At 31.8% G+C, this 19,201-nt stretch overlaps 1 protein-coding gene across 1 annotated transcript; it reads left to right on the top strand.

The window, feature by feature from the left end:
• Nucleotides 1-643: 643 nt before the first annotated feature.
• LOC139527367 (FACT complex subunit SSRP1-like) lies at nt 644-18,552 on the top strand. Its single transcript, XM_071322756.1, has 17 exons — nt 644-800; nt 2,221-2,406; nt 4,957-5,062; nt 6,209-6,402; nt 6,773-6,867; nt 7,318-7,453; nt 8,061-8,164; nt 8,806-8,934; nt 9,529-9,750; nt 10,225-10,297; nt 11,076-11,208; nt 11,842-11,887; nt 12,916-13,108; nt 13,378-13,578; nt 14,615-14,736; nt 15,287-15,548; nt 18,052-18,552. Exons 1-17 carry the CDS (start codon nt 747-749, stop codon nt 18,127-18,129), a joined length of 2,334 nt encoding a protein of 777 aa, XP_071178857.1. The 5' UTR covers nt 644-746; the 3' UTR covers nt 18,130-18,552.
• Nucleotides 18,553-19,201: the final 649 nt, after the last annotated feature.

Genomic DNA, 19,201 nt, shown 5'->3' with positions numbered 1-19,201 from the left:
ACTAAGTTTCCAAAGTTTACAATATTCACTAAATGTATAAAGTTGGGACTAAAATAGCTTCAACTTATTCAGCAAACGCCCCTTGTTTCATCTGTAAATAATAAAGAAAAATGTTTATTATACATATTCATCACATTCTCAATCTATTCAGATATACAACTTAGTTCAAACCATCGTGCAATTGTAAAACAATATTCAAAATCATTCAGATAGGCCGAGAAAAAGAAAGCAGAGAGATTTCCACCTTATCTTTCTCTAATATTACAAGAAACTTTGAAATAGTCAGATCATTGATGGTTAAAAACAATTAAACAATGACCAAACTTAATAAACCAACTGTTATATTTTACTGAGTGTATTTATAAAATATATTTTGTAAATACCTGTTTGTGTACACCCAGTTATATTGTGGTTCAGGTACGGATACACAGTACAGGTTTTTACCCAATTATTCTACCTTTTTCCCGCTATTTTTTCTTACTATTTAGAGAACCGTCAGAATCATATTTTTTGTCCGTTTTCCTGTATAAAATGTGCCAAACTGTTTTTTTATTGAATTATTTTTGACAATTATCTTTTATTTTTGAAATTTTTCATAAGAAAATGTAAAAACTAATGAATATAAATCAAATGTAAGCAGAAACAAATATAAATCTCAAACCGGAAATTATCCCGCTTGGTCCACTTTATTATTTTGAGGGAAAAACGCACATGAATAGATCAGCAATTTCTTAATTTATTTAACAATGAGCGACTTTCAGGAATATGGTGACGTCGTTCAAGAAATAAGAGGAGCAGTTGTTAGTATTTTCACCTTAAATATCAGTAAAATGTGAAGACATCTGTTTTTTGTAACGATAGAAAGTTAGACCACTGGCCCCATCCAAATACTGAAATAGACCCCAACCAACTCGCCCCTTTCAACTAACTCTGCCAACTTTCTATCAAATTGTCTAACTAATTGTAAACAACTCGCTTGTTGACAAACTTGTTTACCTATGAAAATGGAATTAAATAATAATTTTCTGACATATTTTAGGCCTGGCAACTCACCGCACTTGTGTCGATTTTAAACTAATTTAAAGGCTGTTAAGAGCTTTTATATGAAAATTACAGCTCAGACCTTTTTGCGCTTGCAGTATACATAAGTAGGGAGATGACAGGACGAAATTCAAGGGGATGAGTGGGTTTGAGTTGGTATCGGCCAATTTGGCAATGCTTTCTACCATGTCTACCTACTTATCAAACTTGATTGAAAACATCTGAAACCAGCTGAATGCATGCATGTTAAATTTCCACACTTATGAAACAAGAGTTAAATCCTGATAAATAAAAGTGTCCCACTTTCGAGTCTGATGCTGATAGTACAGACCTGTCTATTACTTATTCTTATGAATAGCTATAGGGGTTCAAGGCTCTTGCACATCTATACAATTTATCAATTATTATAATTAAAAGTCTTAAGTGTGTTCATCTATGTATTGTTTTAATGTAGACACAGAGAGAAGGAGAAGTCATAGATGTTGCAATATTTATGTACGGTGGAGTCCGGTGTATCCGCTCACCTATAACTTATGACTTCACTGCATTCAACTGATAAAACCAATAATTGGATAATATTGTGTTAACAAATTCATAACATACTTTTATTTCATAAAATCTTCTGTTTGTATGGTTTCATCCTCTAGATTTTGTGTAATGTGTGTCCAAAATTAGGGAAACCCCTGTTCTGAGAGTTTCTCCAATGTCCGGTGATTTCGTGCATGCCTTCCAAAAATAGCATATTTTAAATAAAGGAAAGATTTTATACTACAAAATATAGCTGAGTTTGAACCAAATACACTGCCAAGGATGCAGAGCAAAAATTATTTCAATCTTATATAAGTTTGACTTTATTAAAACAAATTTTATCTGATCATGTATTTTTTTTAATGGAAATTGGCCAAATATGGCAAATCACGTGACGGGATTGCAGTTATTAATTAACCCTTGAACTTATCAATTTTATTCTTTTTCATCCCTTCCACATTGTTCCGAAGGCTAAAACAATAACAAGAACGATTCTGTTTGTGTTACTGTGTTGATATGACAAAATCAGCTAATGCGCAATATCACGCGCATACAGACACCGGGGAATTGTATACAAATATTTACTGAGTCATATGAACATTTTTTTTATATTATTATTCATAATAAATGTGCTTTGTGTTTATTTTTTAGAACCCAGGAAGATTAAAACTTCAAAGCAATAGTGTAATTTTTAAGAACAATAAAACAGGAAAAGTTGAACAGTTCACAGGAATGGAGGTGAATACATCAGAGTGGTTGAAAAGGGCAAGAGGTCACTGTTTAAAGTTCAGACTTAACAATGGAAATGTTCACAGATTTGATGGGTTTAAAGATGATGTAAGTACAATGGGAAGAAAAGTTGATTCATGATACATGTAGTTATTAAATCTATCCTTGTAATATTCTCACCATATTGTTGATAATCCTGATATATCATAGAGGGGCCTGATGTGGGGGGTGTCTCATCACGATTCACGAGTTGATTGGTTCACAGAAAACAAATTTCCATGATCATGGATCACGAAAATATAAAAAAAAGGAAAAAAATCTAGAAAAACGGATCACAATAGCGAAACTAACCCATTAGGCCCCTCATTATAGATATAAAAAAGAAGATTTGGTATGATTGCCAATGAGACAACTCTCTAAAAGAGACCAAATGACACAGAAGTTAAAAGCTACTGGTCACCATACAGTCTTCAATAATGCATAGTCAGCTTTATAAAATGCCCTGAAATCACAAGTGTAAAACAATTCAGTGAGAAAACAATCCACCTAATTAATGTACAAAAAAATTAAGGAAAAACAAACATGTAAGTCGGATCGAAACCTTCACCTACATTTTTTTGTAGCTTTGGACAGTGTTGTAACAGCACAACATAAGAAAAAACTATAAAAATCAGTTAAAAAAAGACTCAACTCATCAGATAGATATATACAAATAGAAATACCCCTAACAAAAACACAAAGCAGGTGGATGTGGACATGTAAATCTCAACAATAATAAGACACAAAGTTCTGATCTGAGAGTACTCACAGTTACTGCAAGCTAGTCATGCTAGTTGTTCAATTTTTCGGTGTAAAATATATTTTCTTGATAATCATGATAAGGCCAAAAAAAAATATATGTCTGTTTCCTGTTTCCCGACCGACCCTGACTCAAAGCCCCCGACCCTAGATCTTTTTATTCAATTCCGGAAAAAAAATCATTTCCGGTCCAGAAAAATTCGTTTCCGGTCCGATCCAGATCCGTATTTTACTATACCCAAACAATTAAAATGGCTGCTCCCAGCACAAATGTGCTACAATTAAGGTTTAAAAAATGTCGGCACTGGGATGATTATTCAATTAAAGCTTCTTTAAAGAGATTAAATGATTTTAGGGTACAGGACCCTAACCAAACATGACATCTAACCATTTGCAAATCTGACAGGGAGTGCAAAAATAATAAAAAAAAAAAAAAAAAAAAAAAAAAATCCCGACCTACCTACCCTGATTTTTTTGCCTTGGCAGCAGGAAACAGACATATATTTTTTTTGGCCTAATAGTAAGTCTATTCATTTTATTGTCGAGCCTGCAACTTTTGTTGCAGAAAGCTCGACATAAGGATAGTGATCCGGCGGCGGCGGTGTTAGCTAACTTCTTAAAAGCTTTATATTTTAGAAGGTGGAAGACCTGGATGCTTCATACTTTGTATATAGATACCTCATGTTACGAAGTTTCCGTCAGTCACATGTCCAATGTCCTTGACCTCATTTTCATGGTTCAGTGACCACTTGAAAAAAAAGTTATGATTTTTTGTAATGTTGAATTCTCTCTTATTATAAGTAATAGGATAACTATATTTGATATGTGCGTACCTTGAAAGGTCCTCATGTCTGTCAGACAGTTTTCACTTGACCTCGACCTCATTTCATGGATCAGTGAACAAGGTTAAGTTTTGGTGGTCAAGTCCATATCTCAGATACTACAAGCAATAGGGCTAGTATATTCGGTGTATGGAAGGACTGTAAGGTGTACATGTCCAACTGGCAGGTGTCATCTGACCTTGACCTCATTTTCATGGTTCAGTGGTTATAGTTAAATTTTTGTGTTTTGGTCTGTTTTTCTCATACTATATGCAATAGGTCTACTATATTTGTTGTATGGAATGATTGTAAGGTGTACCTATCTAGCGGGCAGATGTCATGTGACCTTGACCTCATTTTCATGGTTCAGTGGTCAAAGTTAAGTTTTTGAGTTTTGGTCTTTTTATCTAATACTATATGCCGTAGGTCATCTATATTTGGTGTATGGAAATATTTTATGATCTTTATGTCAGTCGCGCAGGTTTTATTTGACCGTGACCTCATTTTCACGGTTCATTGCACAGTGTTAAGTTTTTGTGTTTTGGTCTATTTTTCTTAAACTATAAGTAATAGGTCAACTATATATGTTGTATAGAAGCATTGTTAGCTGTACATGTCTGCCTGACATGGTTCATCTGACCTTGACCTCATTTTCAAGGTTCATTGGTCTTTGTTTAGTTATCTTGGTTAATGTTAAGTTTATGTGACAGTTGTATTAAAGCTCAGCTTTATACTTAGGACTATCAACATAATATCAATGATTAGTATAGAAGGCGAGACATTTCAGCGTGTGCACTCTTGTCATAACTTATTTGTTGGTTTTGTATTTCCACCAGTCATGGTATATCTTAGATCAGAAAAAAAAAGATGAACATGAGACCATTAATAACTGTGTTAGATTTATAGAAAGCCCAGATGCTTTTGCATTTTGAGATATTTTTGTGTTTCAGGACTTTGAGAAGCTTGCACCCAGTGCTACTGTTTTAGATTTATAGAAAGCCCAGAAACTTTTGTATGTTGAGATATTTTTGTCTTTCAGGACTTTGAGAAGCTTGCATCTTTCATTTCAAAATATTACAGTGTGAGTTTAGAGAAAAGAGACGTGTCTGTCAAAGGATGGAATTGGGGTCTAGCTAAATTTGAAGGTAAAGATAACATGTACTGCAAATACCAAAAAATGATGTTTGTATTTATGCTATAAATAGGACCAGGTTATTGACATTATTGCAATAATCATGATAATTTAAACTCACATTTTAATCAAAAATTATATGAATTTAACAGGATTATTTTTTCAATTTGGCAGAGATTAACATCGCATTTTATCACTTTTTTTTAAATGACATAATATCAATAATAAATGCACACTGTAATTTCTGAATTTACAGTACTTGGTGGATAATTAGAGGAACAGTGCTTGTGTCTGTTGAATACCTGTATTTTAATATTGTTCAGTTAATCATGTTAATATAAAAAAGAAGATGTGGTATGATTACCAATGAGACAACTATCAATAAAAGACCAAAATGACACAGACATTAACAACTATAGGTCACCGTACGGCCTTCATCAATGATCAAAGCCCATACCGCATAAACTTACTTTTCCATTTATTTACACATTACAGATTTCCTACTAGACCATAATAAAAACAATGAGTTGTTGTGCTAATGATGATTATTTAAGAAATTATAGGTAACGGTAGTGCCTTCAACAATGAGTAAATCCACACCATAGAGTCGACTAGGAAAGACCCTGATATGAAAAAATGTTAAATAATTAATAAAAAAGAGACAATGGCCTTTCATCATGTTCATTTCACAAAAGAAAGGATAAACATATATCAGACATCAACAGACACCTGCTGAATTAAAAGACTCCTGAGTTGGGACAAAAACAAGACAGGCATTTACAGCATGTGGCTTGTTTAACATTTTCGTGAGCTCTATACCCTTTCCTAACCTTGGACAAGTCTAGGCTATAAGAAATTACAACCAGTCTTGTAGGAATTTCTTCTACTAAATTTACAAAATCCCTCCCAAAATTGTTGGCCCTGTAGCTGTAAAAATTCATTGTGAAGACCTAGACAATATGATAAATCTTGTTTAAATAAAAATCTATGATATATTTTTTTTTTGTCTAATTTTTATTTTATTCGTTCTAGAATTCTTTTTTGGTGTGCAGAAATATTGCAATTGATGTTTGAATATTAAAACCAATAGCTAATGAATATTAAAACCAATAGCTAATGAATATTAAAACCAATAGCTAATTAAGTTGATTTGTTTCAGGAAACTCCTTAGAATTCGATATCGACAACAAATTAGCGTTTGAAATTCCTTTAAATAATGTATCACATTCAACGACAGCAAAGAATGAAGTAACTTTAGAATTTCACATGAATGATGATGCAGCAGTCTCATTAACAGAAATCCGATTTCATATACCTAATGACCCAAAAGATTCAGAAAAAGACACTGTACAGGTATGAACTATATTCAAATACTTAACAGGATCTAGTTCGGATTAGTGGGAGTGGGGTGATTGAATGTCTTCATCGAAAAGCAAAATAACACATAAAATTTGCATTTGTTACTGGTTAGTCTGAAATTGTAAGAAAAGTTTTTTTATGTAAAAGAAGAAAAAGTAAAAAGAAAGTAACCTTATTTTTCGTAGACAAATTATTTACTGAGCCAGATATGATATTCCAGTGAAGTTGCATTATATAAATAACTTATCTTATTAATTTTAGTAAAATAAAAAAAAACTTAATTAAATATAATATTTCTTTACGATTATCAATACACATATAGTTGGCCTTGTTATTTATGACTTAAGTTCTATTATTCTTACAGGAATTTTACAACCAAGTTGTAGACAAAGCAGACATTATACAGGCAACAGGTGATGCTATCTGTAATCTTAGTGAAGTACAGTGCTTAACACCAAGGTAAGGTTACTGTTGAAATATAGACTATTTACACTTGTACTGAAATAGTCTGCCATTATCGTAAAGTAACAAAATAAAACCTGCAAAGTATTGCATCACAATTTAAAACATTTGACGTCAAAATTAAAAGTGATTGTTGCATGACTTCAGAAGGTTATATTGGGCAGTTCTAAGGTCATTTTGAGTAAAGTCTGCTACATACCAAAAAGTATGAATACTTCTCTTTAAGTGTGTACAAAGAACAATGAATAAAAAGGGAACTTGGAGGGGAGGGGTAGTAGTCTATGAGACAGAAAAACAACAACAATAAATATCAATAGACATTTAGAGTAGATTTATGGTCTTCAACAAAAAAATCAAAAACGTGTTTCAGTTTAGATGGTTAACACTTGATTAATTTAATATAAAAGGTAAATATGATAGTCTAAATATACCTTTTTGTATTTTCAGAGGTCGCTATGATATTAAGATTTATGGCACTTTCCTACAGCTCCATGGTAAAACATTTGATTATAAGATACCATACACAACTGTATTACGATTGTTTTTACTCCCACACAAAGATGGAAGACAGGTTTTCTTTGTGGTAAGTATTATCTAGTCAAATGTTAGCACTTATGTATATTTTATATATGAAAACTTTAGTGAAAATATTATTATACTGAAACAACTGGATGCTTTTTATTTGAATATCTTTTCTCACTTGCCCCTTTTGTTTTGGTAATATTCTTCATATTTTTCATGAAGCAGTTCATACAAAACAAGTGTGGACTTTGCTAACATATTTTAAGAATTCTCTCCAATTCTGCTGAAAGGATTTATTCTGGGGGCCTTGGGGAAGATAATATTCATGATATTGTTGCAAATTACTGTGCTTACCTTTTATAATTAATAAAAATGTATTATTATTATTATAATTATGATAATTGTTATAATATTTGAAGAAGAAGGGCAAAAGATCCTAGACGGACAGTCAAACTCAAAAATTGAAAATAAACTGACAATGCCATGGCTGAAAGGAAAAAGACAAACAGACAAATAATAGTGCACAAGACACAACACTGAAAACTAAAGACTAAGCAACACAAAGATATTGTTGGATCTAAACCAAAATTTGAGTTCTATTTCTGAAAAATTGTTGATATTTTAAAACATTTTCTCTAGTGCTTTATAACATCTAATGAATATTTCAGGTGAGTTTAGATCCCCCAATCAAACAAGGACAGACCAGATATCATTTCTTGATCCTGTTGTTTAACCAGGAAGATGAAATGACCATAGATTTAAGTTTAACGGAGTAAGTATGTCATGTGTATGTAATTTGAAAAGGCAGAAGGGTGCATTGTTTTGGGGTTGAAAGGCAAAAGGCACCAATGGAGGGCTGCTTTCCTATTTTGGGCAGTTTGGAATACTAACTGTCCTGATGGTGAATTTTTGTTAATATGAAATGCAAGAGAAACATTCAAACATTTCGAATTCTGTTGAAAAAACCTTTAGCAATGTTTGTTTGCAATTAATTATTGTATAATAGCAGCAAAATGTTCAGAAAGGCGAAATATGTGCAAAGGCACAGTATACTATATTATTAAAACATGTTAAAAGAGTAAAAATAACAGCAAGATAGGGTAGCCATTATGTGTTTAGTTAAAAAATCATAGTAATGCACTGATCAGTTATTGTGGAAATTGTAATTTTCATATAACTTGTATTATTTTGTGCAAATTCAATTTTTATCAAATCTCACAATCAACTTTAAATCTCAAATAATCAAATATTCAAAACTAATTCCAAACAAAAGAGTTCTTGGATTCAGTAACACATTTTAAAATACTTTATTCCATAGAAATACAATTTAAAAAATCCCCAATAAGCAAAATATTCCAATTAGAGAATATTACTTGTCCTATTAAATGTTAGAATACTGTTATTGAATTTTAGAGAAGAGTTGGAAACTAAATTTGATGGAAAGTTACAGAAAGAAATGTCAGGACCAGAGTTTGAATTAGTCAGCAGAATATTCAAGTCTGTTACGACGAGAAAAATAACAGTACCAGGGACGTTTAAATCGTATGTATATATAAGTAGATCTAAACTTAGGTAGAGATAATTTAAAAATGTTCTTGTTCAATTTCTTTCTATTCAATTGTATATATGCTCTAATAGAAAAAAATAGATATATGAAAAAAAAATAAAGGTAATTTGATGTGCTATGATGTCCAATGAGACAGCTATCAACATGATCAACCAGAGTAAATGATGTGGACATACACAATTATAGGTCACTATACAGCCTACAACAAAGAGACCATATTGTCAACAATAAAATACTTAAATATTAAAAATGGGAAATAATTTAAACATGTTAAACAAGAAAACTTACAGCCTAATGTTAATTTCTGTCTCTTGTGGACAGTTGTCTCATTGGCAATCATACCACATCTTCTTTTTTATAATTTATAAACAATAGCAAAAATAAAAACTAGATATGACAGACTTAAATCAAAGACAACCACTGAATCATAGTCTTGAAAGTCAGCTTAATTTAACAGTAAAGATGTTCTGAATTGTAAATATTGTACATGATTAAAACATATATTCACAGCTACTTATGATTGGGATATAAAATAGTATCTTCAAAGTTGTATACTTTATATTTTGTAGGAATTCTGGTGCCCAGGCTATTGGCTGTTCATACAAGGCTGCGACTGGTTTCTTGTATCCCTTAGAAAGAGGTTTTATCTTCGTACATAAACCACCAATGCATATCAGATTTGATGAAATCGGTAACGTTAACTTTGCCAGAAGTGCTGGGAATACAAGATCTTTTGATTTTGATGTAGAGACTAAATCTGGGACAACATACAACTTTGTTGGTATAGAAAAGTAGGTCTTACTGTTTAAATTTTGAATTAATGTTTTGCATTACAAGTCTTTCTGGTCAAGGAGTAAACCTATGAAAAATTAACCAGAGTTCTTGAAATCAATTTTACCCTGGGGTTCTTGAAGAAAATTTACTGGTCCTAACTATTAATTGAATTGCAAAATATCAGAATTGTGTTGGTCCTTTGCTAAATTCTAGTGGTCAAAACCTTCCAACCACCACTATTCTAGAGGTCAAAACCTTCCAACCACCACTATTCTAGTGGTCAAAACCTTCCAACCACCACTATTCGAGGACGTTGTATGTTTCATGTACAACAAAATAATTTGTAGAGGCATTAAAAATGTTAAATTTTCAATGATGAAGATATATATGCTATTGAAATATAGAAATACAAATATATTTTTTGCCATGCGATACTCGCATAATGCTTGTTAAGTTTAAAGGTTAATTAGTATTATATTTTTATTTTGTAGAGATGAATATGGAAAACTGTATGATTTTGTTTCACAGAAGAAACTGTCTGTTAAAAACATTGGAGGCAAATCGGTAAGATGCATCCGCGTATACTGCATTTGAGGAAATTTTCTACAGGAATTTATTTCCACAATAATTTTGTGATGAAGACAAAAAATCATACAAATATTTCTTCAAGTTGATTGATTTTAATAGACAATCAGATTCAGGGCTTGCAAAAATGAAACTCAAACATGTTTGGTGTAAGAAATCACAAAATTTAAATTGGAAGTCTTGAAGGGCGTGAATAAGTCATGTTTTAGACTAAATCAACAACTGTCAAAAAATAAAATTTAAAAAAAGAACCAACAATACACCATTATTATACCCTGCTTTAAAAAAGTGCCAGAGGGACAGTCAAACTCATAGATCTAAAATAAACTGATATTGCCAGATAACAAAATGATCTAAATGTAAATTTGAAACAGTCCTTAGGCAAAATAAACTCAAAAAACATTTATGTCCGCTAACTATATATACCCTAACACTTTTTGTGCCATTTTGGAACAAGTACAGTTAAAGTCAGACTGATTCCCTTGTAGTAACCAGCTAAAATTAAAATGTAAAATAAAATGATATTGCCTACCTACCTATTCTATTTTTTTCAAAGATGTTATAGGAAACACACATTATTTTTTGGCCTTACTGCATGTTTGAGTAATTTAAGGTTTATGCTGGAACGGTAAAGGTTCCTGTTCTCCTATTGGAATTCATAATAAATAAAATCTGATGAAATATTCTGTAATATTCCAAAGTTGTATATTTTTCGTTAAACGAAAAAGTTAAACGAAAATTTATTTCTATGTTACAGAAACAGAAATATGATGAAGATATATTGGCCTCTGATAATGAAGAAACAAACACTGATCATTACTTAGAACGTATGAAACAAGAGGGAAAAGACAGATTCAGCGGGGACGAGGATGACGATAGTGACAGCTCAGGTAAATTCTTGTTTTTACTACAGGACTATTCCATTAAAAGAATGTAGGAAAGAAAGTTATATAGTGGATTGAGCCTAGTGTTATGGCTAGCAAACCTCCTACTGTTAGGTCAATGTTAAAAATACAGTTAAAGTGACAACACTTGTGACAGGAATAGAGAACAAACAAACGCAAGAGAATGCTTTCAAACCCTCCTACATCCATTTAATGCAATAGTCCATTCGTTTTTTATGCCACATCTATGGGCATTATGTTTTCTGGTTTGTGCATCTTTTCGTCCGTCCCGCTTCAGGTTAAAGTTTTGGTAGAGGTAGTTTTTGATGAAGTTGAAGTCCAATCAACTGCTTTAAACTTATTAAACATGTTCCCTATGATATGATCTGTCTAATTTAATGCCAAATTAGAGATTTTATCCCATTTTCATAGTCCACTATACAAAGAAAACGATAGTGCGGATGGGGCATCCATGTACTTGGGACACATTCTTGTTATAGTCTTAGAATATGTAATAAGTTAATAGAATAAGAGACTGGTCATGATGTTTAAATATTTTAATGCCTTAATTTGTGTTGCCTGTATATTAATGAGAAATCTTAAATTATAAGGTTTTAAAAATATTATTATGTTTTTCAGATGAATCATTCAACCCTGGTGAAAGTGGTAGTGAAGTGGCTGAAGAGTAAGTAGAAATCTTCTTGTAGTAAGGGACGACATCAAAAGTTCAATGAAGGATAAAAAACTTAATTCAAATAGTTGTTTCACTGACCCCCCTACCCCCCTATTAACTTAATTTGGGAAAAATTGATTGACCCATATGGATATATGTAAAAATCAATGTCGGATAACCAAATCTTGCAGCAGTTCAACCCCCACCCCCAAACTATTTGAATTAAGTTTTTTATCTTACATTGATCTTTTGATGTCGTCCCTAACAACGACGCCATTAAAACTGCCAAAAATAAATGAATTTTGATGGTCTGTGGCATATTTATCTAGTTTATCTAAAGTGCAGATTCTATAAAGTCCAACAGTTAATTTGTTTGGCGTTTTCACATATTAATTAAGAATACACAATAATTGCATCCTGAAACAGCTTTAACACAAGTTTTTGTTATGAGAAGTAAACTTGTTTGGTGGCATTTGTGTTTCAATTTATTTTTCCTGTGAAGTGTTCTTCGGACTTGTCTGCCCATTAGTTAACTTTTATTTTTCTGCCATGATGTTGTCAGATTCTTTTCGACATCTGAGTCATGGATGTCTCCTTGGATTGTACAACTTTTTCTTTACTTCAATATTCTTCATAATGTTTTATTTCTATTTTTTTGTTGAAATGTAACTATTGATCTGTAGCTCAGTAATTTAAACCTGTTACAAAAATTATTCTGCTTAATTTTCTACATGAAAATTAATATAACTCTTATAGCAGTTGAAAATGAGGGATATCTGAACACGCCAGAAATTACTAAAGAGTTGTAGCAGCTTTCCTGTAGTACTAAGATTTTGTTTTCTCCTTTTGTCCAATCATAATTGAGTATGTTTATATCTTGCAAAGTTAAATGACATCCCCATCATTGTTCTTAAGGCCAGACCGAAACTACATGTTTACAATCCTCAGTCACCATTTGTTAATTTTGTCTGATATCATCAAACAAAAACACATATATACATTTTGTGGATATGAAAGTAAAAATCTTGATAATTTTATAGATATGACAGCAATCCCCCAACAACTTCAGATAGTGAAACAGACTACGAGTATGATTCAGGGGGAGATAATGCTAGTGAAGACGGGGAACAAGACGAAGAAGCCAAAGAAAAAAGGGCAGAGAAAAAGAAACAACAGAAAGAGAAGAAAGAAAAGGAAAAGAAGGAAAAGAAATCTAAAACTGCTAAAACTGTGGTAAAATATTTAAACATCTTCCTAGTTTTTGAAAACAATTTCAAATTAACATTACCTTAATTTCATAATTATAAGTGGTATACCAATTTTTGTGGATTTTCGTTAAATCGGACGAACCAAGAATTCAAATTCAAAGAACAATTTTCTAAAGGCTTATATGCAGACTTTGAAAACACCACAAAATTATACAACAACAAAAACACGATTGTTCCTTAATCCATTAAAATTGGTGCCCATGAAAATTAATGAATTCTTTACTTCATTTGCAGAAAGAAGGTTCAACAAGGAAGAAGAAGAAGCAGAAGAAAGATGTTGACCCAAACAAACCTAAGAGGCCAATGACATCCTATATGATGTGGTTCAGTACAAACAGAAATGATATCAAAGAGAAGAACCCTGACGCTTCCATCACAGATATATCCAAGAAAGGCGGAGAACTTTGGAGAGCTATGGATGCTAGTGAAAGAGGAGTAAGTTTGCTTTTTTTGCAATTTTGTCATTTATGTATAAAATATGATTTAAATTTTTGCAGTATTGAACATGTTGAAAAAATCCTGTTTCATTGATATACAAATTTTCAAAATATTTCAATAATTTCTGAATTTACAGTACTTAGACCTGGCAGACACTGATGCTCTCCATTATATATTTGTGCATTGTATGTATATATTTCCTATCTCTCTGTGTGGTCATATGCATAAAATTAAGAATGGAAATGGGGAATGTGTCAAAGTGACAACAACCCGACCAAAGAGCAAACAACAGTCAAAGGCCAACAATGGGTCTACAGCGTGAAAAAAACAAAAATGTATACTAGTTCAGTGATAATGACTCATACTAAACTCCGAAATACACACAAGAAACACACTTTATTACTATCTTTCTCATTTGTTCCTTCAATTTCTGCAATTGATAAAAACCATACACTTGTATTTCCTGTACAATTCACTTCATGTCTGTTCAATCTTAAATAATGATGAGTTCTGGTGAATTTCAGATTTCCTTTAAATAATTAAGGAATGAATGTAATATTTTTTCTGTCTATGAAGAAATAACATTAAAAATGTGGTGCACACTGAATAACGCGCGTAGCGGGTTATTTAACAGTGTGCACCACATTTTTATGTTATTTCGAATAGACAGAAAAAATATTACAGCCATTTCTTATAATTTAATTCTAAATTCCATTTTAAACCGTAGAAAACCATGAAAAAATGTAGATGACGTCACAGTCACATGACTGAATTATGTCTATGGGCTCATAACAAAATAACGTCAGCCAATCAGAAGATGCGTTACATCCAAAATTAAATTATTAAAGAATAATTCTATGTAAATTGTTTAATGAAGAAATTTTTGTCTGGCGTACACAAAAGTCACTGTATCAATACTAAGGGGTTGGTCACATAAGCATCAACAGTTGTTGGAAGTTCGGTATTTCTGGTCACACAGACGAGGAATATTACTATGTAAAACTAATATCTGCTACTGTTGGAAATTTTGTAGGAATGGGAGCAGAAGTTTCTCAAAGCAAAGGAAGAATATAACGTTGCTATGGAGGAATATCTAAAAAATAAACCTGAAGCAGGCAGTGGTGAGGAAAGTGGTGACGGAGAAGACAGCAGACTGTAAGTTCTACAATAAGATTATTCCGGGAAAGTTTCCAAAGTGTATTAAATAATTGATAAATTGTCATTTGCATTTCACAAATGGAAACCACATCACTGGGCATTCTGTACAATGTCAATCTGACAAAATAATAAAATATGTGTGTTTCCCATTTCCCTGCCTATCCTTTATTTTAAACTTAGAAATAGCCTACCTTAAAGTTTTTTTGGTCAATTTTCAATAAGCACTGTTAAAGTGAGAATTTCTCTCCCATAGACTCGATGTAAAAAAAGTTGTAAAATAAGATAAATTCCTTACCTACTGTCAATGGCTGTACATTCCCAAATTATTGCGTGCATTTATTATTGTGTTTGTGATTTTAGACTTAAACATGTTGAATGTGATTTAATTTTGGCGATATTGAGTTAATTCCTGTTTTATTCAGTTAAAATTTTTCATTTTTTTTTATTTACATAAATCATCACAGGATAATAAAACACTTGAAATAAATATCTAGGAGTGAGAATCAAGCAAAAATTGTTTTTAAATCTGCCTCTATTTTTTTAACAGATCAAGTAGTAGTAAAAAGAAGAAATCTCAGAAATCCAGTCCAAAGAAGGCAGTTGATACTAAAGCTGGAGCGGGAGGGAATTATAAGAGCAAAGAATACATCTCAAGTGATTCCAGCTCAGACTCGGATGCCCCACTGAAGAAAAAAATAAAGAAAGAAAAATCAAAGCCCAAGGAAGGAAAGAAAAAAGGAAAGGAAAAGGGAAAGAAGGAACAAAAGAAAAAAGAAAGTGAAGATGAGAAGTCTAGTAGTGTAGGAGAGGTAATGTTTTTTTTTCTATTATTTTGGAGGGGGGTGGGGGGACGACACAGGAATAACTTATGTGGTCAACCAAACTTGCACAGATTCTTCTACAGTACATGAAGTTGTGCAAATTAGATTTAGATATTTGATCTGACGCCACACCAATTTGATTTCCTAGTTCTTTGGATTTTGCTGCTTCTGTTTTGAATTACAGCTTCTGCAAATTTTTGGCCCGTATGCCACTCTAAAATTAGTTTCTCCTTGGAAATTTTTGTCCACATAGACGCTTCTCTGTTGCATATAATGTATTAGTACATCCTTAAAATGCTTTATATGTTCTATTTAATATGTAATGAGTGGAGATATGACATAGGATAGTTTAATGTGAGATATGTTTAAGAAATAATTTAGAAAACCATAGATTTCTTGGATTTGGGTTTGCCATGTATGTGGCTGTTCCTTTTTACTCCCTGTAAGATAAAGCTAAAACATTCTAAAAATATGTAGCTTGCATGAATTATTTTGTAAATAACCGCTAGAAATAATGTAAATAATTCTTTTAATTCTCAAACTCAACATTTGCCCTTTTGAATTACATATTCTTTTCGTAATCTATTGTCAAATGAAAGGTGACATTTCGTAACTAATATAAGAAGCCGCCATGTTGACTTGCTGAAATCAGTAAATATGCACTTAATGCAAAAGATAGAAAATAAAGCTAACCCTACCTCAAAAATTCATTTTAATGCAATATCAGTGCTCCAGCTAGAATTCAAAAGGGGCAGGGTGCCAGTGGAGGGCAGGGCACTTTTTTATGATAGGAGAAGGCACTGCTCATTTCTTTTGTCTACATCCCTGCGTGTATCACGAGTTCACATATTTTTTTACTGTATATATTGTTAATAAAGATGCATAAGTTGTTGTTTTGATTATTTATTCTATAAAATTTGCATAAGAAAAGTCATTCATACTACATGTTCATACAACATGGCAATACACATTCATACTATTAACCAAAAGAGACAAAACAAACTTACTATACTCCCCCACCCCCTCTCCTTCCAAAAAAACCATAAACTAAACATCTCATTGTTTACCATACATGTACATGACAGAGTAGTTGTATTTCAAAATTTTCTAGAGTTTGGCCCTCAAATCCTTTTTTCATTGTTTGTGTTTAGGAATATATTATTTAGTGTAGCTTCATCAGGTTGATTTGTGATGAGAGTTGAACTGCACACTACTATTTTTGTAAGTTATAGCTTTTTTTTTTTTATCTTTATTATATTTGTAAGTTATAGCTATAGCTTGACACCAATATTCAAACAAATATTAAATTCACATTTCTTTCTTGAGAATGTATAAAACATGGATTGCCAAAAGTGGGATAATCAAAAAATAAATTGCAATATATTTTTTTTGTATGTTCAAAGACAGTTATTATCCTTAAGGTAACATTCTTAAATAATTTTGTATTCAATTGGTTATTTTTTCCTATTTTTAGTGCTAGATAATATTTTAGGAGCACAAATTTGTAATAAGCTTTTTCAGGGGAAGTAACTCCAAAATTAATTTCCAACATGTTTACGTCTGCTTGTCGTTCACAAGTTGAGATGGACGTTGTTTCTGTGAAGGCATAGTTTTATTTTGATAACTTCAATTCAATTCTAAATTCATGAAAGTCTTCATTCATACTCTCTTCCATTGTGACTTGGAGATCGAAAATGCCACACATTCATCAAATTTATGACAAAAAGGTACATTGTCTTAATTAAATTACCTAGTAATTAACACCTTTGAAGTCTTATCAACAATAACTGATTGTAATGACATGATTAACCTTGTTACCTGGGGGCAGTCACCAGGTGTCATATATGTAATTCAACTTCTGATAAGAAATCGATGAAACAAAAGGCAATTTTACCAAAACGGCACAAGGGTTTTTCGGAAAAAGGCGTCAGGGCAGAAGGGCTCCGCTGAGGGCATACAGGGTGTGGCGCCCTTTTTTTTTTGGCTAACGAGACCACTGAATAATATACAAACTTCATGGTTTACATAACAAAAAAAACATTCAGCGTTTAGCGTTTTCATTTGTTTGACGTCCTGTTTTGAAATGACTTAAATGCGTCAAAAGCATGAATGGATTTTTTGGGAATTTTATTTTATTTTCATTTTGTTAATTTCTCCGAGTTCTTGTGCATTAATTATGTTTGTTATGTATCTGAATACAAATAGAATTTATGTAGTCTGTTTTCAATTGCAATTTTTAAAACGATAAAATAGGCATAGCATTTGCAAATGGGTTCTGTAAGAGGTATTTTGTAACATACTATTATGTAGATTTCAGAGTCTGCCCTAAATATAGATATATCGAGTATTTATTTTATCACGGTGTTGTTTACAAAGTGATAGAAGCATGTCATATTAGAATTGACATTAAGCAGCTTTCCATCATCTATTTGAAATAATATAATGCTAAATTTTTGTTGTATAATAACAATTTTTTTTTATTTTGTTACAGCTGCCATCTGATGAGGAGATCTTAGCAACACCAGAATCATCACACAAAGGATCAGGATCAGAATCAGGATCAGATTGAACAAAATGAAAGGGAAATCAACACTTAATTTGTGAAACTTGTACATGTTGATGTCAGTAATAATTATTTATTGAACAATTGACCAAAGTTAACTTTCTACCACATTATTGTAGATAAGATGAACTTTAAAATCATGTTTTTCATTTTAGAAAAATGAACTTTTGAATCATGTTTTCATTTTGATATGACTGTATCAGAGTACAGTATCATTGTCAGATAGGTTTACTCTGCTGATTTCATCTGTTATAGGATACCAGTGTAATTCAAAGAAGTTATTCACTTGTTGCAACTGTTATCATCCAAACTGAAAACGAAATGTGAAAATGAAGAACAATGTAAAACATTAATGTAATGTTTAGATGTATTACTTCATTGTTGTAGCCTGTTATGCTATTTTCTTGGAAGTAAATATGTAACAAACTGTTTGTGAGTTATAACTCCCCTTCTTAATGTTTATAATTAATATCAGTGATGTGGAAAAGCAAAAATCTATGAAAAGCATTTATCTTACTGATAATATGAGTGCAATCCAATATGTTGGATAAATAGAAGTTAATATGAACATATAAATATCATATAAATATAAAAACTAAAAATTGTGGTGTGATTGCTGATCAGACAATGTCCACCAGACACTAAACTGTTAAGATATAAGCTACTGTAAATCACTGTATGACCTTCAAAAATGAGCAAAACTCATACTATATCATGAGTAAGTCAGGTCAAAACGGGATTTTCATTTTAAGCTCACTTGACTTCTTATTCTATCATTTGGCTTCCATTGTCCGCTGTCATCGTTATCTTAGGAAATATTAATTTCTAAAAAACTCTCGTGTGCAGTTATTGAAAGTTTTTTTTATCAAAGTTTTGTATCACCAATCTTTTGGAAAAGATGGAAAATAAGTGCATGCTGATCAAATATGTTTGAAAGAGTTTTGAACCTTGGAAATAAATTAAAAGTTGATCCTAAATGACATTGCATTTGCCCTCAAGCTTTCTTTTCTTCTAGAAATTCATTGAAAGTTTTGAAGAAAAGGGGGGAAAAAACAACAATCTGTTCTATGAAATTAAA

The sequence above is a fragment of the Mytilus edulis genome, chromosome 6 (genome assembly GCF_963676685.1).
Source record: "Mytilus edulis chromosome 6, xbMytEdul2.2, whole genome shotgun sequence".
Lineage (NCBI taxonomy): Eukaryota > Metazoa > Mollusca > Bivalvia > Mytilida > Mytilidae > Mytilus > Mytilus edulis.
Note: the sequence above shows the minus strand (reverse complement) of the source record. Positions and strands in the feature narration are given on the sequence as shown.

Coding starts and splice junctions, on each gene's coding strand:
- LOC139527367 (XM_071322756.1), top strand. CDS start 747: ATGAGCGACTTTCAGGAATATGGTGACGTCGTTCAAGAAATAAGAGGA. Junction 9,751..10,224: donor AACTTTGTTGGTATAGAAAA/GTAGGTCTTACT, acceptor TTTATTTTGTAG/AGATGAATATGGAAAACTGT. Junction 13,579..14,614: donor TGGATGCTAGTGAAAGAGGA/GTAAGTTTGCTT, acceptor GAAATTTTGTAG/GAATGGGAGCAGAAGTTTCT.